The sequence below is a fragment of the Trachymyrmex cornetzi genome, unplaced genomic scaffold, assembly GCF_001594075.2.
Source record: "Trachymyrmex cornetzi isolate Tcor2-1 unplaced genomic scaffold, Tcor1.1 scaffold147, whole genome shotgun sequence".
Taxonomy (NCBI): Eukaryota; Metazoa; Arthropoda; class Insecta; order Hymenoptera; family Formicidae; genus Trachymyrmex; species Trachymyrmex cornetzi.
The window spans coordinates 1,714,181-1,731,299 of NW_017296059.1; the positions used below are offsets into that span (position 1 = coordinate 1,714,181).

Sequence of the window (17,119 nt, forward strand, 5' to 3'; positions counted from 1 at the left end):
CAGCCTATACTTGCCCATGGCTCGCGCTGACGCAAACATGTGTGCGAAAGAGAAAGGTAGTAAGGGATAAATGTTCTCAATGCGCATGCGCAGCATCACGTTTAAAGGCCCGTCTACAATACACGGAGTAAGAAGTAAGAGTAAGAAATTGACCAATCACAGTCGAATGACAGACGAATGAGAAGAATAATCGACTGTGATTGGTCAATTTCTTACTCTTACTTCTTACTCCGTGTATTGTAGACGATGCCTCACCTTACGTATTTCTACCATGTTACTATCTTAGGATACGTTCCGAAACTTCCTCTCTGAGGACATTTTACTCGAAATATATAGTACATGTGACGTATACTATAGCATATAGAGTAAAATCTTCCTCGGAGAGGAAGTTTGAAATGTAGCCTTAGGCCCTGTTTCATAACTCATGATTAACTCTTAACCGAGGTTTAACTTATTTCTCATCTTTTTCCAATTCTAGAATTGAAAAGAGATAATGAATAAGTTGAACCTCGGTTAAGTCCGGATCTACAATAGGTGTTTTATGCCTTATGCCGTAAGAAACTGACCAATTACAGTCGAATCCGAGAAGAATAAGCGACTGTGATTCGCCCATTTCTTATAGCTTAAGGCTTAAAACCTTAAGTGGGGAGCACAGACTCTTGCATAACGCATAACACATGAGGCATAAGAAATTGAACCAACCAGAGTTCTCTATTACATGGAAGGGAAAGAAACGGAGAACTTCGATTGGTACATATTCTTATGCATTACGTGTTATGCGTTATGCAAGAGTTTGTGCTCCCCGCTTTATTGTAGATCCGGACTTATGCACTATGTATTATGCGTTATGCAAAAGTGTGTGTTGCGGCCATCAGTTGTGAAACCGAGCCTTAAAGATTTTTGCATGCCATGGCTCTAAAAAGAACAAACCTGTGGCAACATCAACGTAACGTAACGTCGAATGCTATTATGTAAAAATAAAGCAATAGAGAGATTATTTTCTGTGCATTAAAATTTCTCCAAGAGCTCTTCACACACAGAGCGTAAATAATAATTACAAAAACCGAAATATTGTCTATCTATACCGGTACGTAATATCGTTCTTTCGTTTTTACATGCATGACGAGTTACATTATTATACTTTTCTGATTATATAGTTTATATATAGATTATATCTTCTCACATTAAAAAAATTGTTTGCCAAATCGTTCTCAAACAACACAAAGTCTAAAATTGTGACATAAGATACTTTAAGTCGTCTTTTAGACGCAAAAACATCTTGTAACTCAATTTTAGACACTTTACCTGGGATTATTTTTGTAATGCGAATAAACTGCAATGAGTTTTAGGCCCAATTTCACAACTGACGATTAATTCTTAACCGAAGTTCAACTTATTTATTATCTTTTTTCAATTCTGGAATTGGAAAAAGATGAGAAATAAGTTGAACCTCGGTTAAGAGTTAATCATGAGTTGTGAAACTGGGCCTTATTGTTCGACAATACAACGGTATCATTATTTTCTTTGACATTTACTAGCTCATCAAGAATCTTGATTATATATTTAGGCCCAGTTTCACAACTCACGGTTAATTCTTAACTAAGGTCAACTTGTTTCTCATCTCTTTCCAATTCTAGAAGTGGAAGGAGATAATGAATAAGTTGAACCTCGGTTAAGAGTTAACCGCGAATTGTGAAACTGGGCCTTAGTCTAATTTTCAGTTAGTTTAACTTAGATGATTAATTTGTACCAATGCCATTGGTAACATGGATAGAATTAGGCCCAGTTTCACAACTGACGGTTAACTCTTAACCAAAGTTCAACTTATTCATTATCTCTTTTCAATTCTAGAATTGGAAAAAGGTGACAAAGTTGAACCTTGGTTAAGAGTTAACCATGAGTTGTAAAACGGCCTTATCAGCTCTATTTAATGGGATTTATATGAGAGAAAAGATTGATTAAAAGCAGAGAATTATATGGAAATTTTGCTTCAAGCAATTCTGTCATTTGAATTAGTTGCTAATTAAATTAGAGTTTGGATGAAGTTACATTCATAAGGAATGTATCACAATTGTCCGGATTCTCGTTGAAATATGTTACTAAATACAAAAATCTAAGAGACATTTTTATTATATATTCAGTCTCAGATTTAACTGATGAAACAAACCCCCAAAATTAATGGGAATAAGAGAGTATTTTCAAAATATTAGATTTTTGAAAAGTCTGAGTACAGTTAAAATATATAAGAAACCATAAAAGTTTTGTTTAAAACATTTTTCTATATATTATTTTGCTTATTCATAGAAATCAAATATAAGTATTAGCTTTGAGAGATTGTTTCATCCTTTAAATCTGAGATTGAGCTAATATAAATACATGTCTTTTTGTGTTTAACAACATATTTTAAAGAGAATCAAATCAGTTTCAGAATGTTGTCATATGTAAATCTCTCTCATTCATTAATAAAATTACAATAAAGTATAAAATAAGTTCGATCAATTTTACTGAAGTGCATGGTAAAAATTTTAAAATATTGTATTGTACCGCAACTATTTTCAGTCTAAATTTTAAAAGAAAATTCTCTCCTTGTAGGTTCGGAAATAAGTTTTCGAGTTATATATGATCACTTTTATGTTACAAATGTAATTTATTTTTTTCGTAATCACAATCATAATTTATTTCATAGTGTTTTAACATAAATAACTACATTTCAGACTATTTTAGCGTTACTTAGGATGCACTACGTGGAGATATAGTCCGTTTGGCATCCGTTTTGATTTAAAAATTTTTTTTACTTTACTCGAGGAATGCCAAGCAAACTACGCCTCCACGTGGTGCATCCTGGATAACGTCAAAATAGTCTGAAATGTAGTTATTTATGTTAGAACACTATGAAATAAATTATGATTGTGATTATGAGAAATAAATTACAATTTTTTTAACATAAAAGTAGTTATAACTCGTTATTTCCGGTCCTATGTTTATGTAGCTTTTTTCTTTCTTTTTGAGTTCCGAATCACTTCGTGAAATATTGCGGGCGATTTTCTGGACACCCTGTATATATGTTCGTCTTGCGAGCGCTCGATATGCGAAAAGGATCATAGATAGAAAATTGTAGTCTCAGTGCTGGGATTTAGCACTGGTATCGAGAGCTTTTCCCCATGATTGTATAAAATATTTCTGTAGCAAGGATCATACTAAAATACTGAAACTCTGAAATATTAACTGATATATTATGAGTTGTGATTTCTAAAAATGCTGTATTTTTCAGATACATCATGATAGACCACGACAATATCATTTGGATGAAGTGGGGTAGTACGCCCTTGTTCAAAGGACCTCCCTCAGATATCTTTCTTCATGTACGCAATTTACAAGGCCACAAACAATGCGGGCCATATGAGCTGATGTATATAGACTGCATGGAAGCATACGGTTATCATAGAGGCAAGGAAAAGTGCCGATTGATACTCGAGGATATGTACGAATGTATAATGGGTATTAAAAGAAGGCGCCGCCTGCTCGCTATGGATCTTGAGCGAAAGCGGCAGTTTAGAAATGGCGAAAGGGAAAAACTGTACGACGAAACTCCGCCACTCGATCTATATTAAATCATCCGCAGGAAATATGCATAGTTTATATGTGTAAATGTATCATATTAAAAAAATTTATTTGATAGATGACAAAAGCGTTTTATGTATAGAAATATTATATCTGACACATCAGTTCATTACTTTTTTAAAAAATTTTCTTTTTTTTTCTGAAAATATTTTATTCGAATCTTACCTGTACCAGGTAAGTCTGCGGGACGATGCTCCCCTACAGTACAGAATATTATTTCAATGTTCTGTGCTGTATGGGTCGTTTTTTCCGATCGGATTCCTTTAAATCTATAGAAATTCTGTAGAACGATTAGAATCTCTTCACTCTACTAGACTGCGATATTAACAACAGAGTAAAAGGCTAGCATTACAGACAGTACGGTGGAAAGAATCTATTCTACCTCTCAATCTAGCTAGAAGTGACAGCACGAAAAAAATTTATTGCTATGATTTATGCAAAATTTAATTTAAAGTATTCTAAAATTTTTATGTTACTATAACTTAAATATTAGCTGAAATTTTGTAAACTTTATTATACGTATAAATAGAGTCCGACCGAAACTGAAACTTTTACCGAAAGTAAAATTTTACATAAATATTTATTTACAATATAAAATATTTATGATGTAAAATTTTACTTTACCGAGTTACATATATTTAATCATCTTTTTTTATTTCTTAGTGAAATAAACCTACTGAAGAAACTATTTGAAAAACGTATCAATAATAGTACTTTCAAGATAACATGGAAAGCCATTGTTTATATTATAATTATCATATTGTAATTTTTAATTATATATTATTGCAGAATATAATATGTTAATAATAAAAGATTTATTTTAATTATTTATTAAAATAAAAATCACATAGAAAAGAAAATATTTTAACGATATTTGCCGGAAAGATATGTTCCCAGTATACTTTTCGTATCGCGACGCTCCTGGGGGCACAGCGTCACGTGAGCGATCGGCGACTCGGCCTACAATGGGCCTTCTACAATAAGGCGTCGTCTACAATACACGAAGTAAGAAGTAAGAGTAAGAAATTGACCAATCACAGTCGATTATTTCTTAGGCCCTGCGCACAATGGAGAAAATATTAGGAACAGGAATAGATATTAAGATTTTAACCTATCAGATACCAGTTACACCGGAATATACGGTTTCTGATAGGTTGAAATTTTAATATTTATTCTTATATTCCTATTATTTCCTTCATTGTGCCTAGGGCCTTATGCGGGGGTCTACAATAGAAAATTGACCAATCGTAGTCGATTATTCTTCTTATATTCGATTGCGATTGGTTAATTTTTTACGACTTAAGATTCTACGACCGCTACATCCTTAATTGTGCGCAGGGCCTTACTTCTTACTTCGTGTATTGTAGACGACGCCTTAGGCGTCTAAGTGAAATGATATGATTGGTCTGCGCAAGTTACGCTTATGCAAGTTACGCCGCATGTGACGGCACCCTAATTCTATTCGGTCGACGGATCTCGTGGATCCGCTGATCTGGAGCTCTATTCTTAAAAAGAAACGTATACGAAAGGGAAATACTATAGTATACGTAAGGGCCTGATCACAATAGAGGAACAGAAATTAGATATTAAGATTTTAACCTATCAGAAACTGATTACATCGGAATACACGGTTTCTGATAGATTGAAATCTTAATATCTAATTCTTGTTCCTCTATTGGCTGCGTTCGGGAACGTCGCTCAGATGCCTCCGATGCCTCGGATTCATCATCTGTCCTTGTTTAACATCTAATATAATATTAAACAAGGACAGATGATGAATCCGAGGCATCGGAGGCATCCGAGCGACGTTTCCGAACGTAGCCATGTGCGCAGGCCCTAACGTATACTGTAGCATTTCCCTAGATTTTCGTATACGTTTCTTTTCAAGAATAAAACCCCTGGTTGATTAGTCAATTAGAGAAGGATTCTCAATTCGTGAGCTTAATTTCAGAGCTTTATTTTGGCCGGTGAGTCGATTTCGCTGCATCGTTTCTAAACGATGCAGCTTCATCTTTTTCGCACTCGACTTTATCACGATATCGATTCTACATACATGTTCTCCTTGCGATTATGTAAACGGAATGATATTGTGCTACATTTGGAACTGAGTTCCTGATTGTTGGACTTGATTCATCGCCGTAATTTCAAGTTTACGACTTAATCATATCATATTTCACAGTGTGTCTTACGATTTATTCCAGGAGCGAGAAAGTATGTATACAGAAAGTATTTTTGACAAAAAAGACGATAATATGTACTTACCGAATGTCAGAAATTTTTCTCTGCAGATGTAACAGCTCTTTCATTTCGTTGTATTTATCACTATCATCAGAAATGTAATTGCATTTTATCACTATCATCAGAAATGTAATTGCATTTTATCACTATTATCGGTAATTTACATTAACTGACAAAACTACTTGTTAGAATAGCTAGGTTTTTTATCACTTCTATTCTGACACTCTTTATCCCTTAAATACTGAGGTAAAAAGTAATGACACTTTTACTAAGGTTAATCCCTGCGATATCTATTTAAAAAAATATGTTTCCACTATTATCATTTATGTGTGACTGATTGAACAAAAGCTACATAACAAATGAAACATTTAAAAGCGAAAAAAAATAACAGCATTTTGTTTTTTTTCACCTCGCAGACCACCAATCTCAGTATTTAAGTATTATTTTGTATTCTGATGCTAGTCCTACTTACTATAGTCATGCTTCAATATAAATACATATTTTTTTAAAAACCTCTTTTACATGGAGCACTTGATACGTGTATTATCTAGTAAAACTGTGTTGTATATTAATGAGGGCACAAAATAATATACTCACTGGTACAGTAGATCAAATTAATATATACTTATATAAAATGGTACAATAAATAAAATTAATATATACTTATATAAATGGTACAACAGATAAAATTAATATATACTTATTTATGAGAAGTCTATCTTGTATCAACACAGGCAACACTGCGAGTATCTTCTAGTCTACTTCATGTTCTGTTCAACTGATATACAACAGTAACTTTCTATTAAATAATTTTAATTTCAGCAATATATTTAAAGAATGATGTACTAAATTGGTAGAATATGCATCAAAATGATTAATTAAATACAAAGTGATAGAGAATGAACTGTGCGATCTGTGTGTCAAAATGGTCGATAGAGATGAGAGAGACCATGGCAGACAGCCATTTCTATTTCTTTCCATTCAATAATGTAATGGGAAAGAGAATGAGAGAGAGATTGGCCATCTTCCATGGTCCCTTTCTCTCACTATTGTCAACTACATTTGATACATTACTTAGGTACGGATCGCACAGACCATTCTCCATGTCTTTCATTAAATATATATATCATGTGTATGTTTACATGTATCATCATAATTAAGGGCCGTGGTCCGAATCATGCTGACAACGCTCATGAGCATTGCTTGTCTTCGTTTAACATTTGACAAACAACAAGGATGAAATGATTTTTAAGCGTGTGAGCGTGTATCGGACCGCGGCCAAGATAATTCAATCCCAGTGTCTGAAAAAAATCCGAATTTTGGATTTGGCAATGACTACACGAATCTATTTCTATCTATTTTAATTCTTTGAGAAGCTACTAGTGTCCGTATCGCAAGTGCATGATGTAAACTAAGCAAAAGAAAATAAAGGACAAATCTGAAAATTTTAGGATTTTGTTCCTACGTGTTTTCAAACCAGTTTGTGACTATCAAGAATCTGTGCATTATAATATTTTATTGCATAGTATAATTAAGTTGAGATAATGCATATTTTCTGATAGTTTTCTGATAGAACTCAGTAACCGTTATGGTAAAAGAACTGAAATCAAAAGTTGGATTTAGCCTCGGATTGTTATCTAAACCGAAATTTTTCGGTTCAAGTCCTTGAGTTAAAATAGAGTGGTCTCTTGATAATTTGAATTTTTAGGAATCTAACAACGATGCTCAGTAACCGTATATCAACGTTTCTGCGGCTAGCCGCGCAAGAGCAACAATGGCAACAGCAGAGGGGAATGGCCACTCTTAAAGCAATCTCTATACGTTTGAAATCTGTCAAGAATATTCAAAAGATTACTCAATCCATGAAGATGGTATCAGCAGCCAAGTATAATCGAGCAGAACGTGATTTAAAGCAGGCTCGTCCCCTCGGCATCGGCACAAAGGTGTTCTACGAGCAGGCTGAGATCCAAGCACCACCAGAGGAACCGAAAAAGCTTGTTATTGCTGTGACCAGCGATCGTGGTCTCTGCGGCGCCGTTCATACTGGTGTATCTCGCAACATTCGCGACCGGTTATTAGCCGATTCTAAGGAACGTGAGGACACGAAGATCATATGCATTGGTGAGAAGTCTCGTGCCATTCTTCAACGGCAGTTCGCGAATAACATACTCTTCGTCGCTTCCGAGGTCGGTCGCAAACCACCCACATTCAATGATGCTGCTAAAATAGCTATACAGATATTGAACAGTGGGTATGTTAACCAAACTCAAGAGCTAGGATAGAGTATTAAATATAGAGTAACTAATTATTAGTTTAAACAGTTAATTAATGCAATGGACCTGTTCTTTTCAATTGAACTTCTCTTTTCAATTCAACTTGTTTATAGTTCATCTTTTCACTTTTTCTTTCCATGTTAGAGAAAAAAAAGAAAAGATGAACCATAAGTTTAGTTTAAAAAGAACAGACCTAGTACCAGCTGAGATTGTCTACTATAAATTTTCCTAAAGTTAATAAATTACAATAAAAAAATAAATTAATGAACTCCTTATATTTAGAATAATAATAAATAGTAATAAAAAGGCAACAGGAGTCGTCGCTAGATCTAATAACTGCGCAATGTAAAAAATTAAAATTATCTTACATACTATGTTACAATAATTTAATTTAAACGGCCTGAACGTTTCATATTTGGGCCATTCTCAGCAAAAATGATGTATAATTTTATGATAACGTCTGTGAAGAGATGAGAGTCTTTCTTGATAAATTTGTCGACCATTCCAGTTCATAGGCTGATTGGTAACCGAAAGCCTCAATCTCAACCGACGAAACCACGAACATTATAAAATTATAAAGAATATTTATTATAAAACTAAGTCTTCAGTTACTATTTTATTCTGTTAGCGATTTTGATGTATAATTTAATTATTTCATGTATAATGTACAGGGTGTTACAGATACATACTAGGCAGTACGACGGGTTGCGTGGCAAACTTTGCATGGGCAAGCGTGGTTTAATAGACAATGACAGTGACTTTATACATTATAAAGTTTATACTACAAACTTTTATTATTTATATTATAAAGTTTATGTTATAAAATCACTGTCATTGTCTATTAAACCACGCTTGGCCAAGCAAAGTTTGCCGCGTAACCTGTCGTGCTGCCTAATATGTATCTGTAACACCCTGTACGTCATTTTATATCTAAATTGACTATACGTTAATCAAATATTCTTTATAATTACATAATGTTCGTGGTTTTCGAGATTGAGGCTTTCGGTTACCAATCAGCCTATGAAGTGGAATGGTCAACAAATTTATCAAGGAATACTCTCACCTCTTCACAAACATTATCATAAAATTATACATCTAGCGACGATTCCTATTGCCTTTTTATTACTATTTATTATTAATTTACCTAAAGGAAATTCAATTTTGGTCAAATTGGCTGAAAATTTGATATGTTGTAAATCTTGTCCTCATAAAAAGTTTCCACAAATATGACTCCCATAATGAATCATTTCACCTTTACGAGGCGTCATTTTTTAAAACGGGCTAATACTACAATATCTTATTTTCAACGAGTACGGTGCATTCCTACGTCATTTCTGCGTATATTTTTAAGTAAAAAAAAGTTATAACGATAATATTGATGACTTGATTGCTTCTTATAAAAAAGTTATAAAGGTATCGAAATCGATTAATTGATTTTAGAGATTTAAGCACCCCGATTTGTGAGAGGCAAGGGGACTTACAATACTCAAACACTCTGATTTTTAAGAAGCAATCAAGTCAATATTATCCTTATAACTTTTTATTTAAAAATATAAATAGAAAATGCAAATGCAATGATGACGTAGGAATGTACCGTTGAAAATAAGATATTGTAGTATTAGCCCGTTTCGAAAAATGACGCCTTGTAGAGGTAAAACGATTCATTATAGAAAGGGGTCGTGCCTATGGAAACTTTTTATCGTAATGACAAGATTTACAACATATCAAATATTCAGCTAATTCGACCGAAATACAATTTTCATAACATTTGCGTGAGGTCCTTTCTGTTGCTTTCTTAACTATATGGATATTTTAGATATATAAACTATATGTCTTTTTAAAAGAAAATGCTGTATAATATAATTAATAACTATTCTTTTGCAGTTATTCCTTTGGCAGTGGACGTATAGTGTACAACAGATTTAAATCTGTGGTATCGTACGCGATTGATGATCTACCATTGTTTGATAAGAATGCAGTAGTTACTGCGCCAAAATTGTCGGTGTATGATTCGCTCGATGATGAGGTGATACAGAGCTATCTCGAGTTCTCTCTTGCTTCGCTGTTATTTTACTCGATGAAGGAAGGTGCCTGCAGCGAGCAGTCCAGCCGTATGACAGCTATGGATAATGCTAGCAAGAACGCCGGAGAGATGATCGACAAACTCACTCTCACTTTCAACCGCACTCGACAGGCTGTGATCACCAGGGAACTGATCGAAATTATTTCTGGTGCCGCTGCTCTGGATTAAAAATGTTCCGGAGGAGAAATTTAGTTTATCAATGGGTGCTCTCTCTCTTTCCAGCAAGGACACAATCAAACACAGTGTAACACAGTGAATCGTTTCATCCTTGTTTAACGTAAGCAAACAACAAGGACGTATGATTCACTGTGTTACACTGTGTCTGACTGTGTCCCTTGCTGGAAAGCACCCAATTTATAGTGCCGGCAAATAGGAAGAGAACGTTGTCGGAAAAGAAGAAATGACGGGGAAACAATCCTGTTAAGTCTGATTTATGGAGTAACCATTATTAACTTGTACCTGAAACGATAAAGTTTAATATTAAGATTTCAATGCTTTTGTTCATAATATAATCGTATAAAAGCATTGAAATCCTAGAATTGAACTTTATTGGTTCTGGTCTCCATAAATCAGATTTTATACTGCCGAAAGATCAAGTTTCCCACTGACTTGGATGATGTTCAAACCGCTGCAGTGTAAATATCAAGAATATTAAAAGCCTATCTGATATTTATATGTCCAAGTTGTTCAATAAATCAATTCGATTACAAAATCATGTATTTCATAATAGTAAGCTGTCATTTATATAATATAAATTCTGTAAATCTGATAAAAATACTTAAAGCATTATATTCGGTTAGTAATATAGATATGTAATAAGATTCAACATCATCATAAACCCGTTTCTAACGAGCTTTTAAATGAATGTGAATTCTAAAATATTCTAAGATTTTTATTTCTTATTCAGTAATTTCTAATTTTTGATTGATAATGAAAATGATAAGATAATCATTGTCTAATAACATGAAGTCGAATGTATTGCTATTGATTAATCGTTTTATGTAGCTTGCGCGTTTGTTCTTCTGTCTCTTTATTCTTTTGTCTCTCTGCTTTTTGGTCTTTGCGAGCATTTCCTTTAATTACTAAGACTTAATATTCGGTGAATATTAATAAGGATAAATGATACATCATGCGCATCATGCGTGAAACGGAACGCAGCCCTAATGTTGCAGTGATGCACATTGGAGTCGGAGCACGCTGCGTTCGGCTAAACTCAACTCAACATGACTGAGCGCGATAGCGAGATCCTTGTTGCAATTTTCGAGCGCGAGCGAGTATTTACAAAAACCGCAGTGAAAGTGAAAGAGGCTAAAGTTTTGAATAATCGCGTGCCATAGACACAAAATGGCGACTGTCGTTAAATAGAGTCCCTATAATGAGAGTCAAGACATAAGATCGGAAGGACGCCATTGCCGGGCGCCAGCCAGAAACAGCACAAATAAAGGTAAATTTTCACGAGCTGCTCAAACCGGCTGTTTCAGCGACAAAAAGAATCACGTGGTCAAAATTGACGAATATCAAACGTCCATTTTGATCACGTGACCCTTTTCGTCGCTAAAACAGCCGGTTAAAGCAGCTCGTGAAAATTTACCTTAACGCGTGGCACAAACGCGTCCGCGCCTGTTGTACTACTACACCATGAAACAGTTGCTCACACCAATTCACAGATTCACTAACACATCGAAAGCGCCTAGAAATGGCGGCGACCATTCACGAGGGCGTCGCCTCTTATGTCTTGATTCTCATTATAGGGACTCTAGTGTTTTCTAGTGGCAATTACATGTGTTACTAACTGCGGCGGATATAAATAAGGTTGGGAAACGTTGAGTGGCCGGCACTTTCACTTTTTTTTATTTAATACAGGCGGAAAAAGCTACATTTTGTTAGAAATATTGTTATAGCGTATTTCACTGGCAGAACCGCTGCGCACTCAGTGCACATTAAAGCTGTTGTACATTAACCTAATATGACTGTAAAAGTGAGAGATCTCAGTTAATAAAATACCCAATGTATATTTTATCAAATATCACAATAAAATATATTAAGGATTTCGTGGTTTAATTTATTTCTATATTTTTATTAAACATACATTTTTATGTCGATTTGTGCACAACAGCTTTAAAGTGCACTGAGTGCGCACCAACTCTGCCAGTGAAATACGCTATTAGACACGTTCTTCAAAACCGTACGATCACTGCAGCAAATATTGCCAGACGATTTGTTAATCGAAGATAGATATCCTCGACATCCTATATCTGCAACAACAGTTAGAAATCGTTTAAGAGAAACTAATTTTCGCTCACGCTGGCCGGTGCGTGTATCTATGTTAAGTCGTCGTCACAGGGGCATGCACGTTTAACATAGGCACGTTTACATTAATTGATACCAAAGAAATTAGAACAATGTATTGTTCACGGATGAGTCACGATTTTCTTTGTACCAGAATGATAGATGAATACAAGTATAGCGTTGTCCTGGACAGCGAAACGAAGAGAATTGCCGTATGCCAATTATTAGAAGTTTCTTTGGTGGTTCCGTTATAGTATGGGCAGGTATATCTCGATTTACGCGCACTCCTCTTGTTATTATACCACCTCCTGGATTAACGTCTATACGATATATCAACGAAATATTGCGTCCATATGTTCTTCCAATGCGTGATCGGATGGGACACAGATTCATACTTATGTATGATAATGCCCGTTGCTTTCACTGAAGTTTTTACATAAAAAGCTTATCTGTGTTTAAAAATTGATAAAAGCATCTTAAAGAGAAAACTGAACTTTTTTTTGCTTTTTTTAAAAATGCTGTGCGTCACTCCGATCGTCTTTTATAAGCAGTCAAAGTCAAAGGGACCATTTTTACTTCAATGTTGAATAACTCGGTAAAAAAAATCATACCGAGGTAAAAAAAAAGGTAAATTAAAGGTAAAGGATCACGCTTTCGAAAGCTGTGAATTGTATTTGTACCCGACTTCTCATTCACGGCATGAAACTGTACAAAGTTTACAAAAAATTTTGAGATTTTACGGATCTTCCTTTATAATCATGTAGTTCCGTAAAAATCAGCCGAATCGTTATTTCATTATACAGATTTGGAAAGTAGAGATTTCAAGCTACAAAATGCTTTTTTTTAAATCTCATTTTGACTATTTATGTAGAAGTTACACTCCTTTAAAGTTTACCCATTTTTCGAAGGTGTGAGAGATGATGCTTTAATTTCTGCACGTAATGTATATTCGTATCTACATTCGCCTGTGGCTCCATCACAGCTCACGTTCACAGCGCCAGTAACGAGAAGTTACGAAAATATTCGGTTGACTACAGAGCATAGGGCAAACGCTACGCCACGGGGTTTCTTTTCTAGAAGAAAGTGGAGGTCGGTAGAGGTGGAAAGTAGTGGAAGATTTGCTTGCAATAGTTGCAATACCGAAGCCATCGTTCATTTCTTCACAACCATTCGATTTGACCAGGAGCGTGGGTGGAGAGACGAAGGACGCAGAAGGATTGAACAAGGAACCCTTGTAGAGTAAAGGCATTCTGAGCTTAACACTGGTGAGATTTGGAAAATGGGAAATGAGGATAGTCTTGGTGTAACTACCGGGCAGCCGAATCTCTACAAGCAAGATTTATCAAAACTAGTAAGTTCACTGTGGGCTTCGCGCCATTTTTTTGAGAGTCGATTATGTACTTTTAAATAAGGTGAAAATTACATAAGTGAGAAAATTTATTAGATATTAATTAATTAAATTATAAATATTCTAATGAATTTGCCTATTTTTGTAATTTTCATCTCATTTTGAGATATATACTCGATTCCCTGATGTTGCGCCGCCATGTTATAACCTCGTGTAATCATATTGGCTTGGCTTGGTATGGGTAGCCACGTGCACAACATATTTCTCTTTACTCAAAATTAAACTCGTAGATTCTCAATGTTATGATAAAGAAAGAGAAAAATAGGATTCGACACCAGATTTTTTTGTCTCCCTTATCTCTTTGTCCCGTGGATTGACTTGATTTTAACGTAGGGTCAGTGAAAATTTTTTTCGGAATCATCAAATGATTGAGGAATGTAAGGAACGCGGAAGGGAGGAAATTATTGAATATTTGTTCAATTAGATTGTAGTATACTGTAAGGCAGATAAATTACTAGTCTGATTTTTCAAGTTCAGGCAGAATGTATAATTTGCAAATTAATTATTAATCGGTATGATGCCAGTTTTACTTTTTGTATATACGGTGCTCTTAATTATTTTTTGTCCTTTTTCCCTCTTAATGTCTATTTTAAGTTTAATGAAAGTTAATAAAAACTGGTTAAAAGTTTAATTGTAATAATAATTATAATAATAGAATGTCTTACTCGTTCCACAAGAATAAGAGATCTGTGAGTATAACATTCTATATTTATTTTACAAGAAATTAATCTTTTACGAATCATATGTAGAACATTTTATTCTTTGTTAATCTTTAGTTATTGGAATTTTTTTATCAATGTATCTCTAGATGTCTTGTTTTAGCTGAACTTGCACAAAGGCTGCATTCGGTTATTCACAATGCCTCTTACCTCTTTGTCTCGTGAACTGACTTGATTTTAGCGTGGAGTCATTTTCTTCGGGAAATTTTCTAAGGTCCAGTTTCACAACTCACGATTACTTCTTAACCGAGGTTCAACTTATTCATTATCTCTTTCCAATTCTAGAATTGGAAAAAGATGAGAAACAAGTTGAACCTCGGTTAAGAAGTAATCGTGAGCTGTGAAACTGGACCTTAGAAAATTTGTGGAACTGTGGACCTTAGGACTATCGACTCATTGTAGAATCAGCTTAATACATGCTATTTACTTTTAATGCTTCACCCCTAATGTCAGAATGGGGAGAACTTCCATAACTTCTCACAGTCTCATGTAGTAAAAGTTATGAAAGTTCCACTGTATTTTAAATTGTAATGATTTTGAATTTAATTTTATCCTAGCATTTTATTGCATACTCTGAAAAATATTTATGTTCTTTTCCTTTGATTTTGTGTACAGGATGTAATTACATTAACTGCATTGTCACCCGAAGTAATCAGTAGGCAGGCTACAATCAATATTGGTGAGTCCACAAAGTTTAAGCATTCTCCATGTTAAAAATATGATACATATATTTTCTAATACTAGTGTTAGAAAATATAGATAAATGTATATACATGAACTTATTACATAGGAACTATTGGACATGTAGCACATGGAAAATCAACGATTGTGAAAGCTATTTCGGGAGTGCAGACTGTTCGTTTTAAAAATGAACTAGAAAGGAATATCACTATTAAACTTGGTGAGCACACTTAAATGTATTAATTTTTTTCTCTGTAAATTTATTAATTTCGAAGAAATCAGTCAATTTTACACAAATATACCTTCCGGTATTAAAATTGATTAAAAAAACGTTCTTTTGCACAAATGTGCCTGTGCAGAAGAATATTTTTTTATATAATTACACTATAACAAATCTTTTAAATCAGACTTGTCCAAAGCTTAGCTCGCAAGTTAAACGCTTTTCCCTTCGTAATATAACCCTGGTTTCCCTTATATGAGGTAATCGTATGACTGGATTGATATAGTCTAGGCCTGTCCAACACTTTCCTCGTGAGTCGAAAACGCTTCCCCCTCTCCGTCATCTCAGTAGAGCGAGGCGGAGCGAAACTAACAAAGGATTGGCGCCAAAATTCCGCCTGAATTCAGGTCTGTCTGAGATTCATAGAATAAAGGAGCCAAGGGAGAACTCACTTCTCAATATGTAATTATTGTAGCTGTTTTTTATTATGTTTATTATGCTCAGTAGTGAAACCCAAAAATTACAATAAAATTTAATCACAAACGTTTCCACCTTTAATTTGATCATCATCAGCGATTTTTACAACTTATGATGACCAGATTAAAGATCGAAATTTTTTAATAGATTTTATTGTAATTTTTATTTTATGTTATTGTATATTTATTTCCGCATAAGGCAACAAGCGTTAGCCCAAAAGCCTTTTAATACTTAAATTATTTTAATATTTTTAAAAAATTGTGCAAATAAACTGTCCCGAGAAAAAATGTATTTTATATACAATTGTAAATAATTATATATTATTAAATTATATTATTAATTCTATATAATTATATATAATTTTATATACATATAATTGTACTTAACTATTTACATAATTATATATAATTGTATATAAAATGTGTCCATATGTACACAATTACATAAAATTATATATAAAACATTTTTTCCTGGCATAATTGTATGCTTAAATAACTGTCTATACATTTTATGAATCTTTATTCTATGAATCTCGAACAGACCTGAATTTAGGCTGAACCTTGACGCCTATCCTTTGTTATTTTCGCTCCGCCTCGCTCTACCGAGATGACGGAGTGAGGGAAGGGTTTTCGACTCACGAACAAAGTGTTGGACAGGCCTGATATAGTCAGTCGTATCAGACACTAAAGCTGACATTGTCAGCACCACAGCCAATACGATGGCAAGATTGTAATCCAGCTATTAACAATCAATAGGAAAACAAGCATCACGTGCCACCGGCTTAATGCTTGTTTCTACTAGTGCTCGGAAACATCAGACGATTTGACAGTTCGAACAGTTCAAACGTTAAATAGTTCGGACTGAATGTATGTTCGAACTATTTTAATCCAAACAATATTTTTATTTTAGACCGTATATGTGAGAAACATAATCAATACTAGAAATTTAAAAGCCTATTACGGTCGAAGCTGGATCTTCGTTGCTTTAAATAATTCAATCTTGAATTAATATATATTATATATGTACTTGCATATACAGGGTGACCCATTTTAACTTAGCCAAATAACTCGAAACATCGCGATTAAATAAAAAAATGTTTAAAACAAAAAT

General features: G+C 34.1%; 3 protein-coding genes across 3 annotated transcripts in view; all 3 read left to right on the forward strand.

Moving 5' to 3' along the window:
* Positions 1–934: 934 nt before the first annotated feature.
* ND-15 (NADH dehydrogenase (ubiquinone) 15 kDa subunit) lies at positions 935–3,683 on the forward strand. The gene is made up of 2 exons (XM_018502183.1): positions 935–1,087; positions 3,272–3,683. Exon 2 carries the CDS (start codon positions 3,279–3,281, stop codon positions 3,609–3,611), a length of 333 nt encoding a protein of 110 aa, XP_018357685.1. The 5' UTR covers positions 935–1,087; positions 3,272–3,278; the 3' UTR covers positions 3,612–3,683.
* A 1,770-nt stretch (positions 3,684–5,453) lies between these two features.
* On the forward strand, positions 5,454–10,630 carry ATPsyngamma (ATP synthase, gamma subunit). Its single transcript, XM_018502605.1, has 4 exons — positions 5,454–5,588; positions 7,568–8,110; positions 10,017–10,411; positions 10,565–10,630. Exons 2-3 carry the CDS (start codon positions 7,581–7,583, stop codon positions 10,381–10,383), a joined length of 897 nt encoding a protein of 298 aa, XP_018358107.1. The 5' UTR covers positions 5,454–5,588; positions 7,568–7,580; the 3' UTR covers positions 10,384–10,411; positions 10,565–10,630.
* A 2,987-nt stretch (positions 10,631–13,617) lies between these two features.
* The window catches only part of LOC108757854 (eukaryotic translation initiation factor 2 subunit gamma), a 22,795-nt gene continuing 19,293 nt past the window's right edge, over positions 13,618–17,119 (forward strand). Inside the window, exons 1-3 of the mRNA XM_018502512.1 lie at positions 13,618–13,855; positions 15,247–15,310; positions 15,422–15,532. Coding sequence (XP_018358014.1) covers positions 13,784–13,855; positions 15,247–15,310; positions 15,422–15,532 — 247 coding nt within the window. The 5' untranslated portion in view covers positions 13,618–13,783. The remainder of the gene's footprint in view (positions 13,856–15,246; positions 15,311–15,421; positions 15,533–17,119) is intronic.